Source organism: Polistes dominula, unplaced genomic scaffold (assembly GCF_049000335.1).
Source record: "Polistes dominula isolate Pdom_NZ unplaced genomic scaffold, Pdom_raw_medaka contig_24, whole genome shotgun sequence".
Classification (NCBI taxonomy): domain Eukaryota; kingdom Metazoa; phylum Arthropoda; class Insecta; order Hymenoptera; family Vespidae; genus Polistes; species Polistes dominula.
Genome location: NW_028301150.1, coordinates 526453 through 543539, shown reverse-complemented (window position 1 = coordinate 543539; position 17087 = coordinate 526453). Strand labels below are relative to the sequence as shown.

The following is a 17087-nucleotide window of genomic DNA, read 5'->3' as shown; positions in this document are numbered from 1 at the left end:
TTAGCCATATCTTTCGTTTTAAACTTTCCTACGTCTCTTTTTTTTCCCCCTCTTACTCGTGAAGAATGCTAGGAACGTCATCGGGTATGGAATCTCGCAGACTACGAAAAAGAAAAAGAAAAAAAAAGAAAAGAGTTGAAAAAGGAAGAAGGCTCGTGATAGAGAGAATGGTATATAGGAACTGACAATTAAACAGGAATGGAATAGGAGTGGAATAAACGACGAGTGGGTTGAATGAGAAAGACAGAGAGAAAGAGAGAGAGAGAGAGAAGTAAAATAAAAAAATAAAGGAAGATGGTGGCTACGAGTGGATGCAACGATCTGGATTCAGGCCCTCTCCCCCTCCTCCTTTCGAAGGCTCGCACTATAAAGTTGCTCTTAAAGTATTCCCATATCGCTCGGGAAAGCCAGCTTCGGTATGCCAATATAGTGCCAGCACACCCTTTGTCATCGTTCTCATTCCCGAACGTGCCTCGCTGGCAACTCCATTCCTAGCCCTCGTTTTCTCCTTCATTCAAGAAAGAGAAAGAGAGAAATAGAGAAAGAGAGAGAGAGAGAGAGAAAGGGAGAATATATTCCATCGTCATCGATGAAGAGCCACGACGATGACCCACCCAACCCTATCGATCTCATGCGTGTTGGTATGTTCTCTGCGTGCCAATGCAGATAATTGACCGCACCGATAACGATCATCATCATCATCATCATCATCATCATCATTATCATCAGTTGTCTTCTGATATATTCTCCTTCCTGATAATTTCAACATAATCTTGGGAAAACAATAATCCTTCTCATCTCAATTCGATACGATCAAAATGATCAATAATTGGAGATTTCGTTGAAACGAAAATTTTCCTCTGAACATAACATTCCATACGATTATACAATTCACGGCTATCGTAACATTAATGTTCAGTTTATAACCCAGAGCAAGAATTAACAAGACCATATCGTTCGGTAACGTCGTCGACTTGTCGCCGTTAGCAAGTATAATTATGGGAATAGCTTCATTTCTATTTCACATACAATTAACCTAGACTAAATTGGAACATAGCAACAACGAGCTGGTTGGCCTTGTTCAGAACATTGCGTTCGATAACAACGATCCGTTAAACGGCTCCTATATGTTGGACTACAAGTTAAATAACGTTGAAGTTAAGAATATCCATCGTATGATGATATTTGTTTATTTAATAAAACGATACGTTAATATATGTATTTCTAATTAGATTTATGAGACAGTTAGAAACTTTGAAAATATGATCATTAAATTAATGTCTAATGCATACATTTTCTCTCGCTTTTCCATACGAAACATTGTCTTATGACATACAAATAGTGAAATAGAGTGTTTCAAGGCACGGAAGGATGCGGAAATGCAACCACGTTGGGTTACGCGAGAAACCGGATTTGGAAATGTCGGAATAACATACGTATCCGTTGAAATAGCTTGGTTACACTAATATATATATATAAATTGTATATGCATCTAGATGTATATAAGCATATCTATATGTATATAAACAGATAGCATGGCGTTAGATTCCATGCTCAAATCGTTACTCGTAACTCATGAGATCTTGACGGTTTATCCTGTGGCCGCTCGTTTGCCGTTCATGCGAATATACGTTATGGAATATAGTCCCCTAAGGCTTTTATACAGAATGTAGAAAAAGATGTGTTCGAGTGATTCAAAAAGAATCACGAGACACCATAAAATTTCTCACGATTTTCCAATTTTCTATCCTTTTATTAAATCGTTTCAAATTTACCATGTATTATACATTATACTTAGATCTTATAGGTTTAAACATTATCATGGTTATCAGATTACCAGACGTTCAATTAATTCTGCTATCGTACTAGAATTTATTTCGATCTTTTGTTACTTTAATTAAACCGATATATCTTAATTAACGTTCGTTTAGATATTTTTTTTTCTTCTTACTTATGAAGAAGTTAGAATAGATAAAAATGAGAATAATTATACGAGATATCGTATCTTACGTAATATGACACGTCCATACGGTCGTACGAGTTAAGAATAGTTTTGCAATTGTTAGTGATAAGCCCATTTATAAGGCTAGAAGTCAAGCTTAAGTAAGTAGTTTGCGTGCGTAAGTGGAAACGAACGGAACTCACGCGTCGTTGTTACACCCACGTCATCGCGATAACAAGTGTACTGGATATTACATCAACCGTGACGAACAATAGCGTACCGATCGTTTGAGCCAATACGCAAAGTCCAACCGGAATCAAACCCCATTGTTTGACGAACGCAAAACCACCGTAGACGAATCTCCTCGCAAATGTTCCTACGTGCGTATATAATACATAATACGTAATACATAATACATAATACATATATTGTTCTATGTATGTACGTTCAGCTTAGAATACGATTCCAAGCCGTATCAATAGTTTACAAGGACCTAAAACGATTACACCTGACTTCTCACTTATTGTTAGAATCATACGCGTATGTAGTAGAGCATAGCAGTTAAAGTTCATTAGGAATGAAGTATTAACCGAGGAATCGTCATATGTCCAAATCCTTTGTTACCATCTATCTCCGGCGATATTTAATCCGAGAATCTCGAGTTGTCTTATCTGCTTTGAGTATAATTACTCATCTGAACGAGGAAGTTTGCTTAGTGGGAAGATCGGGTTAAAGGAAAGAGGATTAGAGGAAAGAAACTTTCGAAGATGGAAGATAAACCGAACAAGTTTTCATTATATACAAAATATCTAGTGAGCCATATGTAAAAGTCAGAATATAATAATAATTATATGAGAAAGTGTGTGTGTGTGTATTTAAGAATATATATATATATATATTTTTTTTTTTTCTTAATTATTATATCTTAAGTTTTCAAGACGAATCGAAGAAGAGACTCGTATTAGAATTAACAGTTGTATTGCGTTGAGTTAGATCGACGAATGAACTAACATCTGTTACCAATTGCGAAACACGTACACCTGCTGCATGATCACTTGAACATGTCGTATACACGCGAGCTCAACAACATATGTACGTACAAGTCAATGTACGTATACAATCAAAAGGAGAGAGAGAGAGAGAGAGCGAAACACATACACTGTATAAAGGAAAAGACAGATACGGAAACTCGTTTCATTCATCCTATGTTAAACATCACGAAGGTTAGACTATCCAGAACATACCGAATGGTTTCCAGAAAGTGTAACTTTCTGGACAATGAAAGAGGGAAAATTCAGACGACTTCCTGGCAAACTTCTCCGCGTTGGGTCACTACCTGTTCGCTCAACGAGACCCACTACAGAACAAGCTTTGCATTATCACATTGACTGTTAAACTAAACTTCCATAAATTCATGACATTTATCTAATATATCTCTCTTATAACTTTTTGTAGATTAAATATAATATTTACGTTAGATTGAAAACTTATTGGGAAGAATACTTTTGGAACATTCTTTTCATCGTCACCCAAAACTTTTGCAAAGTTTTTGAATAACAGTGACCAAAACTTTTACTACGCTATTCATAAATTTGCGTATTGAATAAAAAAAAAAAACACTGTTTTTTTCATTTATCTTTTTTCCATTTGTTACACGTAAATTTTCGTATTATTAGATAAAAATGATATATTGAAACAGATTTGATCCAATTGAGATGAAACTCGTAGATAATAATTAGTTTTAAAATCAAACGAGATTGTAGTACGAAACACAATTTGCAGAAAATTTTATTGGATTTTCTATTTATAGTGTCATCGAAAAGTTGGAAATGTTTAAAAGTCAATAGGAATTACTCAATTCTTTTTTTTTTCAACATCAATTCGTAAATTGCGAACGATCAATTTGAAACATGACGAAATAAAAGTACGAAATATCGTAAATTTTCAATAGTACTTTAAGAACAAATTTGCGTCGATAAATTCCTAAGACTTCTCCTATCGTGGCTATAGTAACAAATGTTTATGGACGATATTACGATGGAAAGAAGAAGAGTAAAAAGAAAAACGAAAGAGAATGGTGGAAAAGGGTAGGACAAGTATCGTAGTTGAAAGCTTAGGACACATGGTGTACTCGTGACTGATGCATGGAAAGGCTTGATAAATCGGTCGAAACTCATTGCTGTTTCGAGAATAAAGGGCTTGTGGGTGATATATCTATATAGTATAGACAGATATATATATATATATATATATATATATATATATATTTACTGACTTAGACAGGAGAATCAACAAAGACGGAGAGACATGAACGAAATGAGTGAGATTTGGGCTCAATCGTATGGCTGGGAACTAGAGAAGGGCATACAATGAACTTACAGTAGATGACGATGGTTAAAAAGAGGGTGAGTAAGGTCGGACAACCACGATGGCATAATGCAGAGCTAGCAAAAGGGCTATATAGGACGCGTGCAATAATGCCAAGTACATCAAATAGAAATATAGCAACAATCTGTGAGAGAGAGAGAGAGAGAGAGAGAGAGAGTGAGAGAGAAGGCAAAGTCCTTTCGACGAACCTTCGGCTTTGATAGCTCGCGATCGACCTCCTCCAGTTAATGGGTCGAAGGTCGCAAGCCCTATTAACTAGGAACCGCGAGTAGTTCGGGTAGCAAGTAGACCCTATAAATTATATCGCTCGTTAAGTGAACCCCGCACGTGAGAATATTCCTTAATGGCTTCTCTTCCCTTCTTCTCTTTCACCCTTCATCCTCTTCCTTTCTCGCCCCTCTTTCTCTCTCTCTCTCTCTATATATATATATGGAATGCGTACACTTTTCGCACAGTCGTTAATTGCAATTTCCTAGAACGCTATTTTCAAAGTCGATTTTTATCCAAATCAACGATAAGATTTTCTTCTGATACTTTTAAACTTAGGTCGACCTACTATTTCATTTAAAATCCACTTGATATTTAAAGATTATTTAAAAGGCATGTCTGCATCTTGAAAAAAAAAAAAGAAAAAAAACATAAATTCAGATGGAAATTTATATTTTTCTCTACTCTTCTAATCAAAAGGTACCAATACATATATTAAAAAACGAACTGTTAAGTAAAACATTTAAAATATTTCACATGTAACCTACATATGTATTATACATACATATATACATGTACTTCTCGTAGATTATTCTTACATATGTAAAACTTACATACATGGATATCGTTGACGGTCCTCTGAGAAATAGAAAGGAATGCAGAAGGAAGAAGAAGAAGAAGAAGAAGAAGAGGAAGAGGAAGAGGAAGAAGATGAAGGGAAGGGTAGGATGAGGAAGAGAAAAAAGAGAGAGGGATCGTGAAAGTATGGTAGGGGGATTCGAAGGTTTTTCTAGCCCTCTCCGCCGGCGCGTAGACTCCCTTTCAACCCCTCCGAACCAGTAGGACTCCCACCCTCCTCGTAACAGGAGCACGCCCACTGTGAAGAGCCCTATGGTAGGAGTTAGAACCGTTCGCGTGAGGTGGAGCGACGATAGTAGTGGTTCTCGTAGTATTACTAGCAGTGGTGGTGGTAGTGCTGGTGGTGGTGGTAGTAGTAGTGCTAGATGGAAGTGGTAGTTTCGATGCTGCCAGTGAAGTCTGACCGATACGGCGCCAGTACTACTGTCGCCACCATCACGAGCGCAGGCACAAGACGCCATGGACATACTGGGTATGTCCTTCGACTTTAAGCACGAGCATGCACTTTATATTTCTTTTCTTTTTTTATTTAACATTTTCCTTACATATATTTTTTATTTTTTATTTGTTTTGTTCTATTCTATTCTATTCTATCTCTTGTTTTATAATTTTTGAAACATTTCTCTTTTATAATATCGTCGAACTTTTTAAGATCGACGTTGTCATCGATCAACGTGCTCGTTTATATACATATATATGTATGCATATATATATATATATAAAAAGGGTGAGGCTTTTTTACATGGATATACGTGAAATATTTGTATTGTCGAATTAACATTTGACAATATAGTCTTGTCTTTTTTTTTTTTTTTTATTCCTTTCTTTAATTTTATTTATCGTTAAATTATACACTTGCAGTTAAGACATTTTGCATGAAATGCAAACAATTCTGTTTGCATTTAAATCGTTCGGTTTGTACCTAGATAATCGTATACGTCACTTCGATAAAGAGATTTCATAGAAATGTCATTTAAAAAAGTGATAGGTGTCAACGTGTATATTCGTAACTATTCAAAAATCTCCACATTTTAGTTCTCTTCTCTATTTTGTTTTCTCTCTTTCTCTGTCTCTCTTTCTCTACCTATCTGTTCCTTGCGCGCGCGCGCGTGCTCGCGTATCCGCGCGTGCCCCCTGGGTATCATATAAACGTGCAACATCGGTCCGTTGGAATCAAAAAAAAAATCCAACTAGGAAGTCAACCGTGATTCGTAAAAAAAAAAAAACGATCTCCGGAAAGTCGTTTCTCGATCTGTTTGTTTTTTATTTTTCCTATCTCACATTTTCTCTTTTTTTTTATTATTATTATTATTATTATTATCATTATTATTAACAAAAAAAGAAAGAATATACCGAATAGTGACGTTTATAATCGTTCGTATGTGCCGGCGCGTGTACACGTGTTGTATGTGTGCGTATTGTGTAATCTCCCATCGTTTCGTAATGTTTTAAGCATGGGGGAAACTCGTGAACACGCGTGTGTGCGCAGCCCTTATCTTTCGATAGCAATTTCCGAGGAGAGGATCGTCGTGCGACATATTCCCTTGAAAAGGGATCACTGAGTTTCGAGCTTGCCGACAAGATTAGTCGTACTACTCGTCGAGAACGGTAAGATCGTATTTAACCTGTCTAACGATTTAACATCATCAACGAACGTACTGTTAATCTCATGTTCCTTAATTATTCGATATAACTACGGGCATGAAATTCACGTATTATGTAAAAAAAAAACAACAACAAAAAAATCGAAAGGAAAATTAGTTCTTGATCGATAATTGTCTATCATATGTAAAAACTTATTCTGATCATTTTCTAATACTTAAAATTACAGTGAGAAGGGTAGGGATATTCTCTGTATATATTTCTTATACTAATCTTAAAATTATATATAAAGTATTAATAATAATAATAATAGCTAATAGAAAGAGTGTAAAAAAGAGGAATAGCGTAAGAGGGAGTTAAAAGGGAGAAATAAAGGGCCATAAAACTTTTATCGCACTTCCCATTGAATGCAGGTTCGGTAAACGATTGTTGTTATTCCGTTGATACGAACGCTTTATAACACTCAGCAGCGTAGGTACTACACCCGTTATAGCTGTATTAATCATATAGGTAAACTCATACATACATAAATAGATGTACACTTATGTTAGGTATATAGACAAAAACGTAATAATTATAGATAGGCGTATGCGTGCATATGGATATATTATAAAATCATAAATCATGTGTCAGAAATATAACGCGTCGACAATCCGTCCACGATATCTATTCCCCCCCCCCCTTCTCGTTGGACTCGTGTCAAATCCATAAACAAGCATGCGCGGTAATATCATGCACCCTATAAATTATAACCCTCTTTGATTCCCATCGATTTATTTCCCTATCGTCCCTTCTTCTTCCCTTCCCTCTTTCTCTCTCATTCTCTCATTCTCTTGTATACACAAGCACACACATTCCCCTTTCTGTCTATTACTCTCTCATTTAAAACAATACAAATTGTTCGATCGAGAGGATCAACCCGAAGTACTCTCTTCTGATTTTCATAGCATACTGGTACCTAACATAAATCAATGCTCCATGAACTAGCAATATACAGAAAACGATGGAATTCAATTTTTATGTTACAGATAAGTAGAGAAAACGATTACGAATAAACGTTGAAAACGTGAGATGATAACTTTTCTCTTCTCTACCATTGAACCCCCTCCCCCCCTGAATAAATCGATAATAAATTTTACGTATTTCTCAGATCGTAAAAAATAAGTAAGTATTATGGAAAAAAGATTTGATTTTCATTTTCAAATTTGTATATTTATATAGAAAAAAAAAAAAGAAGAGATAATCGTATTACCAAATTCAACGAAAAAAGGTTGATTGAAAAATAATCGAAAAAATAATCGACACGAAATGAAATCCATTGAAATTTATTTGACACATTTTACTTGGAATTATGTCCAAATGTATTCCCATACATTTTCTTCGACGCAATGAATTATCTAACAACATCCAACCTGTCCCATAGCGCAACCAAATAACCATTCGAATTTATACATGAAAATTGGCATGGTTAGCATTCGGTAATCCAAATTTATGCAAGTAGTTATTAACAATTTTTAATTTAGCAACATAATTTCGTATGTAGAGAGTTCTCTTTTCAATTTTTTACATTTCATAAATTTAAATCTAAGATATTTGTCGATACGAATGTTCGATTTATTGATCCAGAGATTTTTTTTTTTTTTGTACATTTTCATCATTTTACAATTTATAATTACACCGAGATTTATTTATCGTATTCAAGAAAAATTCAAATTAAGGCCACACGGGAGACGAAGAATTGCTGATTGTGAGTAAATTTATTTCGCAAGTGAATGAGGCGATAACGTTAAATATTCAATGCGGTTTACGAAACATTTTATTTTTCTTTCTCTTTACCGTTTACTTTCTTTCTTATTTTGTTTTTAGATTTTAACTGAGATTTATGGTACAACGCGTTGTAATGCACGAGGAGACTTGGAAAACGTATATATATATATATATATATGTGTATAGAGAACGTAACGTGCCTCTATGTTTATAACGAAACGAGGCAGCATTTGATTGATCAAAGGAAAGTCGTTGAAAGTGCTATAGACTATGATCATACCTTAGCCAAACGGAGTCTTTTCAACATACTTCAAAAAGTCTTAGCAAACTTTCTTTAAAATGAGAATAAGAGAAAGAAATATATTCTAAATGTTCTCCATTAAAAAATCCAACACTTATCCCTTCAGCATTTATTTTAATAATAATAATAATAATAAAATAATATCTAAAGAAAACAAAAACACATTTTAAGAAAAGAAAAAAAAAGAAATGAATTTTATTGTAAATTTAATAGAACATTAATTACTGATAAAATATAACGAAAATTAAATTCTGAAAGATTTAGGATCATGTATTCGATGAAACGTATTAAATAAATATAATATATGACGTGACAAAGCCAGCAATTAGTAAGTCGCCTTAATTAAGGGCCAAGCAGTGAACGTAGTCTAGCGAGTCATTTGATTGGAGCAAAAACTTGCAGCAAACCCTTTATGCGAAATGAACACAATGGCTTTGGTAAATATACGCGTATCTATTTAGATAGAGAGACACATCCACAAAACTCACACATTCGAATAGAAATTCATATAGAAAGACCCATCGTCCATGGTATGCGTCTTTTCGAACCTGGAGATTCTGCTCTCGTGCCAGTGCACGATACGCCACTGACGTAACATTTGATATCGTTAAACGAATTAGACTGCGACGGTGCGCATGCACAACCATACATACACACATGCAGAACTCGCGACAAAGCCAATAGTACGAACCTACATATATTTGTATATATGTATGTTTAGGTTTGCGTAAAAGTGAGAGAGAGAGAGAGAGAGAGAGAGAGAGAGAGAGAAAGTATGTATGCATATTGCAATATGCACATTCGAATTTACGATAGGATTGTCACGATCGGTAGTAGTTGTACGCGAACAATAATTCTTAATACCAAAATATTTTTTTTTTTTAATATCTATAATAAAAATAATTCTTCTTTACTTGCCAGACCTCATCTCTCATACTCTGATTTGATTTTTTATTTTCCTCTGTCACATGGATATCTCACATATATATATATTTCCATTACGCCGCGTTTATTTCCAAAGCAATTTTTTTAATCAAACTTTTTCCAACCGAACTGTTTTATTAACCGTACGAAATTTTGATCTAGTCTCGTGTTTACAAAATTCAATAGATCATATATTATTATGAAATTTTGTAGCAATTTGAAAGTACGAAAAATTTGACAAACATTCGATCAAACGGTACGGTATTGTTCATATTATCTTAAAATGATTTACCATTTTAGCGTAGGTTCGCATACGAGAAGGATTTAAATCACCCGCGTTGTTACTATTACGAATTTAATCCACTATTAAATGGTCCACGCGAATTGTTCGCGTGACGACGACGACGACGACGACGATGCAGGTTAAAAGCTCGTAACTCTGACCATTTGTGTTCCCGTTAGAACCAGACATAACCCAGTAGAGATATTGTTGGGCCTGAAAGATTAATGAGCAATTCTCTAAATCCCAATGCGATCAAATTTAAACAATGATTTTGATTTCTCTGTTATCGTTCGTCAAATTTTTCCATCTAAAATATAAAACAAACAAAAAATAGAGAAGAAAAAAAAATGATGAATGAAAAAGTCCGGAAAAGTTTCGTCGACGTAGCAAAAAATCACTGCTCGTGGTCGAATTTCTTGTTTGCTCGATAGCTCAGCTGATAAAATAAAGAACTTTTATGTTTGTTCCTCTTTCTCTCTTTCTCTTTCTATTTTCCTAACATCTTCCTCGTTGGACCTTTTCTCGATAGTCAGGAAAATCGGGTCGGATTTCTCGCTTGTGTTCTTTTGGTGTGGCAGTGATCGTTATATCGTTGAGAGGATCATGTACGGGTTCTTCCTTTCGTAGAAAATCCCTAGATCTAAAGAGTATCCACAAGGACGCGTAAGTTAGGAAGGAAACTATCGTGCAGGTGTCGGGAACTTAACCCCTATCGTACTCCGAGGTATTTGCACGCTAGAATTCCTACTGTTCAATATTGGAAGTCGAGAAAGCCAACAATTTAATGTTCACTTTTATTTATTCGCCTAGTCCTTGGCACTTCCTTCTTTCTACCCTAGATCCCCCTTCGTTTTCTTTTTCTATCCTATACATATATACATGTATTCTTCTTCCACGTATAACGCAGGGAAAAGGAAAAGAAGAGAATTCTTGATGCACACCCACCCACATACACACACACACACACATATACGCGCTTACTATTAAAGAAGTCAAGAAATAATGTATCCCGTTGCCAATAAAGAAAATGAAGGTCGTTTATACGAATCCGAGTTAGCGACAAAGTGCAATCCCGTGCCGACTTTACGTGCTGAAACGTGCTCGTTTATATACACATATACAGACACATATATACGTGTATATATATTTGTCAAACCCCTATGTGTTTTCCTCTTTATGTATATAGATGCCTAGAGGGTCTTATGTAACTTTGCTACTACGTACGTTGCTCCATTCTAAGTACGTTCTAGGGACTCTGTCCGATTCAATAAAAACGCGACTTACAGCAATGCTCGTAAACATCTTTCGCGAGATAACACGAATGTTTGGATAAACGGTCTCCTGTCTCATTTTATTTTATTTTCTTTCTTCTACCAAAAGAAATGCATTTTATATCGGGCTTCTTACACGAACGATAAACTTGAACAGACTTTTCAGGCACGACAATTTTTCTTAAACTTCTTTTTCTTGTCTCTTCTCTTCTCTTTTTTTTTTTTTTTTTTTTCTTTAATATTTCATTCGCCATTTCGTTTTTCATTTTTCATTGAAACTTAGACGAAAAACTACTATCGATCGTTCGTCGAAGAAGAAGAAGAAGAGGAGAAGCATCAAAAACGATAATCAGCGAACTCGTACGCTAATTAGCACACCTACCGTTCGACGTTATCGCTTTGCGCTATTGCGCTTGTTGCCCACGATGCATTTTCGAGCTAATTAATGAGCAGACCCGCAAAAAGACTGACGCCCATCGATGCTGGTAGTTGGGGGTGGGGGGGGGGGATTGGGTTATTGTCTTGCACACATTGCCAAACGTAATACATTTAATTACATTGCGCTGGTGACGATGAGAGCGAATTAGCTACTGCCAATTCATACATTATCGTTACATTATTTAGAACAAATTCGATTCGTGAAATGATAGGAGTATAATACTATGATAGTGAAAGTAAATAATAGAGATTGAAAAAGGATAGCTGATATTATTATTTATTGATTGTCATTTCATTTTGTTAGTTGATTCGAACAATAATTCGTTATTGATAAGATTAAAATTCAAAATGTATGTGTAAGTACTAAATAACGATGATTAGTGTTCGATTAATTAACGTCAATCAATGGAACCGAACATCCTGTCTTGATTTATTATAGTATTCTTTAGTTTCAAGTTCGTTAAACCTTTATTAACTCGTACCTCATAGATCGTAGGATTGAGATAACGTTCACGCAAGTGAAACCCAATGAAATTATCCTCGGAACACTGAAGATTATCCTAGCTGAGTCGACGTAATTATCATTCTTAACCCGAAACAGACCATCCGGCTTCATGTATTTTCCACCTGGGAAGAATGAAATCTAATCGCCACATTCCGTGTGTTCTGACAGTTTAAAACTAACCACGCGTGGGAGTTTGGGAAAGTCCGAACACTATGAATAGAGTTTGGACATTCGATTACGTTTCGAATTCGCTTAGATTTGTTTCTAAGATACTTTCGTGTTAAAAAAGTTTTGGGATATTGCATTAAAAAAAAAACATGAAGATAGATAGATTTTATATATAATAGTACGAATAAAACCGTGCATTCTAAAATATTTATTACAAGGTCTAAACAATAAAGTTTAAACTAATTATAGTACACGATATTTATTTTAATTTGTATCCCGATAGGTTTGAAGTTTAGTATCAATGGAAATCCACGCGTTATTTCTCTCTTTCATTCCGAGAATCGTAAAACGTTGATAAGAAAACATGTGGAAAGAAATGTTTTAGTTGGTCGTAGAAAGGAAGAAAAAGAAGGAAGAAATGTTGAGATGATTCAAATTTAAGTAGTCGATCGATTGACCGACATGCGAGGTGCACCGTCACGTGTCAGACGTGGATGAACTGCTGAGGTTTCCCTTCTATAAGCCCGTCATCGGACGGCTCTGGTTATGCGTCACAAAAAATAGAGCCTTTACGTGCACAAGCTGGCCTACTTCTCCCCCTCCATCCGGTAAGAGCTTTAAGTATCCGTCCTTCTCGACTCAAGAGAGTGAGGGAGAAAGAGGGAAGTAAAAGTAGAGAAGAAGAAGAAGAAGAAGGGTGAGAGTGAGAGAGGGCTTGTACAGTGTGACCCGTATTTCTTAACGACCCACACAGAAGTAAGCCTGCAACGCAGCGATAAGTGCCATCTGCTTCGTACAACGATGAACCCATCCCCTATACTAGATGAAAAATATCATCCACATGTTTCCTCCGCAATCTCGTTCTTTCAAAACTCCACACACACTCAGTGAGAAGACAGTGACAGTGACGGTGACGGTGACGGTGACAGACACACGCACAAAAAAGAAAAAAGAAAGAAATAAAACAAAAATTCATTTCTCGTTTATAATTATATGGACAACATGTTTGCATAGCATTCAATAGTTTAAATCTTAATGTTTTTTTTTTTTTTTTTTTAATAATTTGTAAAAATAAAATAAGTAGTTACGGGACAATACTTTTCCACTGAGAGAACAACGAAATATAATTTTTAGATTAGTTTGTAGCTTAGTTCGCGTGCATCGTGGCGAACCGTGTCATTTCGTGGCTTGGTTACCATTTCTTCAAATCGTAATTTAAATGCAGAACGAAGAGTACACCGTTCTTGGGATATTCTTCGAAACTCTCTTTCCACGTTACTTTATTTTTTCCCTCTTGTGTTAGTCTTATTCGCTACAATTTCTAATTAGATTTCAGTTTTGCATCTTTATACGATTTTACACTCTTCAAATCTAAAAAGATAGCAAACGAGACAGTGTAAAAGAAAGAAAGTAATCTCAATGCAAATTATTATCAAAATCAAATGAATAAATTCGTGGATTAGGAACGAATTTGGTATTAAACGAAACACGACAATATTTGAAATAATAAAACTTACCTGACATATTGATTAGAAAAATTGATTAAAATTCTATCGGACAAAGTAGTCAAAGAGAAGTTTCGATTTATCTTACGTCAGTTTTTGAATCTGGTCAGCAAGATACTTGACCGAATTCCTGCTGTAGGTTAGTGCACTCGAGTTTTATCAGTTACAAGGTCGTAGAACGTGTCAACCAGTCTTTCATCTTCACTTACTTGCTTCTCTTACTTTATAAGAAACGTCTATTTTTTCTCTTTTACAAAATCACAGAGATAAAAAATACAAATTTTTCCATAATACAAACAAAATGATATTTCAATCGTATTTTAAAGACCGTATGATTCGAATTATTACGATCGAATGAATCAAAGATAATAATTGTTAATGAACAATACAAACTAAAAAAAAAGAGCAATGTCTTAGAGAAACACTCATAGAAATTGAACGAAATCCTGTTAAACAAGTTTGCATGAAAACAAGTGCAAGAGAAATTACCTCGCGATTCTATAACAGCAAAGTGCGTTCAAACTGCGAACATAAGAGAAGAAGTGATGTCGATGTCTGGTGGTTTAGAATGAATGAGTGATAGTAAAATAGAGAGAGAGAGAGAGAGAGAGAGAGAGAGAGAGAGAAGAAGATAGGAAGAGAAGAGGAATGACCCAGAGTTTCCGTTTGAACGAAGTTATCGTTCCTGGCAGTGTGACGACTACTGATCAATAGAACTAATTCTACGAGCTTTCCTGAATACGACTTAATAATCTTCAACTTCGATCTTCTATCTGCTTGCTTTATTTTTTATTTCATTTTCTTTATCACTATCTTTTCCATTTTGTCGTTGTTATTTATCGAGCCAACGGATAGATCGCAAGTAGATGATACATACGCAATTTCCAATCATGTTTTAGCTGTGCAGTAGTATGCACGGAATTCATTCGTTTGATATTCGAAAGAAATCATACCTGCATGCAACGACAAAAAAAAGTGTATCGAATGAAGAAAAGAGAGAGAGACAGAGAGAGCTTCATAAGTCAAAAGCTTATCTTATCAAATTTCTTCTTTCTTCTCATAGAGTATATATGTATATATATATAGGTGTGCTATTCGAATCGGTTTGGATACGGATGAATAACGATTCCTTCAGAAGAAATATTTCAATCGTTCGACACGAACGAAAGCCATCGGTCTTTCTATGTGTCATTTTTGCTCTCTCTATCTATCTCTCTGTCTTTCTCTCTCTCTCTCTCTATTTCTTTCTATCTATTTTCTCTGGTTGTTGCGTGTATCTAAAAGTTGAAAGCTACGTTATAATGGATGGAAGGGTTTAAAAAAGAATAGAGAGAATAGATATAAGGGAACGGAAAAGAATATCGCGTGTTAACCATAAGTTCGAACATCAAAGTTCAAAGAAGATGAGGCACATTTCTGAATCGACAATAATAGAAAAAGGGGAGAAAGAAGAATATCGCGTGAAAGTACATTTGCTTTCTCAATCGTCTTCGTGTCAAACTTTTGACTAAATTCTCAGATTAGTAGAATGAGTCACAGAAATATTTCTACTAATTATTTATCAATTTTATTGTTAAAGAATATATTTATCATAAATAATGAATGAGTTTTTATTACAAGTAAAATATTACGAATGAATCTGTTGATTATTAATTATCTGTCGTTTATTATTTAATTTTTGCGTAAATGGTGAAAAGTATATTTAAACAATAAGTAAAAGAAAGTAGGTCTTTTGAGAAATAATTGTTTGTTCTTTCAGTTATTAAAAGTAATACGGAATATATCTTGAAGTTTACTCTCGTACCTATTAAGGTTACTCGATCGAGGTTAGGACCGGACGACAAGAATAAATATTTGGAAAAGTTTATGGACGATAAAAATCGTTCTAGAGCGTCAACAAGATTTATATGTCCTATACCTGGAACAAACGACCGTCTTGCGAGCAAACCCTTCATTTCCCTCGTCATACTTTTGTCATGGGGGAAAGAAGAAAAAGGGATAAGGGAAAGAAAAAGAGAAAAAGTGTAAAAGTAGATAAGAAAGAAAGGAGATAATGTGGAAAGTCCGACGTGGCCTACTCTTTCTCAACCTTTTCATTCTTACGGAAATAAAAACGTGTGTGCAGATCACACAAGTTAGAAGAGTTAAACCTTCAAACAAATAAATTTCGAGAGAATTAGACGAGTGCATAGTATCAGGAATAGAATAATTTATTATATATTATAATAATTATAAAAAATGCGCGCCTGTAGGATTGCAACCCTCCATACACACTTGAAAATATTGCTTGTGAGCGCAAATATTTTTCTTTTTTTTTTTTTTTTGAAAAAATTATTCAAAATTATTATATCGTTTTTCGATTGATTATCTTTTCGAGTTAAGATCGTAGAACGTGTAATAATAAAAGTATAATCAAAAATGGGGATGGAAAAGTAACGGAGAGTTACTGCTTCGTTCAAAAATTTTTCTTCAAGCGAATCAATTTAAGATTGTAATCTAATTATACCTGAACGTAACGAGCCTGACCAATCTGCGATTGGACGTTCTACGTGGTTATCGATTTGGTGGCAAACACTAGAGATGCGACATGGTTAATTACTTGAGAGTAGCTTAATCAAGACTACTCAGCGATTATTCGGCTTATGATAACCGACCAATGTGGATTAAACCAACGAACAAATCGTACAATGTCTGCTTTAAAACATTTTTAATAATCGATTGTAAATATCAACAACAAAAAATACCCTCAATAGATTATTTTATAACAATCAATTTGATATTTAAAAAAAAAGAATAGATTTTCTCGACAAATTTTGATAACGAAATAAGGACTGTACTCGTGAGAGTATAAAATTAAAGAACATATATATATATATATATAACAAAGCAATCAGGATGCTTCTTCTTTAGCAAAACTTATAGAAACTGTTGAAATCCCTTGAGTTCTTCTGGAATAGTCAATATACAAATTTCTAAGCTCATTAAAAATTGCTCAAAACTTTTAATCCAAACTGCAAAGTAGAAGGATGTCGAGGATAGTAGGATGAGTTGTTAACCAAAGTACACACACCATAGAAGAAACTCTTCTCTTCCGCTTAATAAAGCTTTCTCATGACTGAGAAAGTTCTTTTTCATTAGTTTATGGAG

At 34.8% G+C, this 17087-nt stretch overlaps 1 protein-coding gene across 2 annotated transcripts in view; it reads left to right on the top strand.

The window, feature by feature from the left end:
• Positions 1 to 17087, top strand: part of cpx (synaptic transmission protein complexin) — a 228394-nt gene that overhangs the window by 168555 nt on the left and 42752 nt on the right. The window contains exon 1 of one of the 2 annotated variants that reach the window (XM_015326264.2): positions 5496 to 5648. The exons of the other annotated variant lie outside the window; for it this stretch is intronic. Within the exon in view, the coding sequence (XP_015181750.1) occupies positions 5636 to 5648 (13 nt within the window). The 5' untranslated portion in view covers positions 5496 to 5635. Of the gene's footprint in view, positions 1 to 5495; positions 5649 to 17087 lie in introns of those variants that run through there. 2 annotated transcript variants of the gene reach the window in all.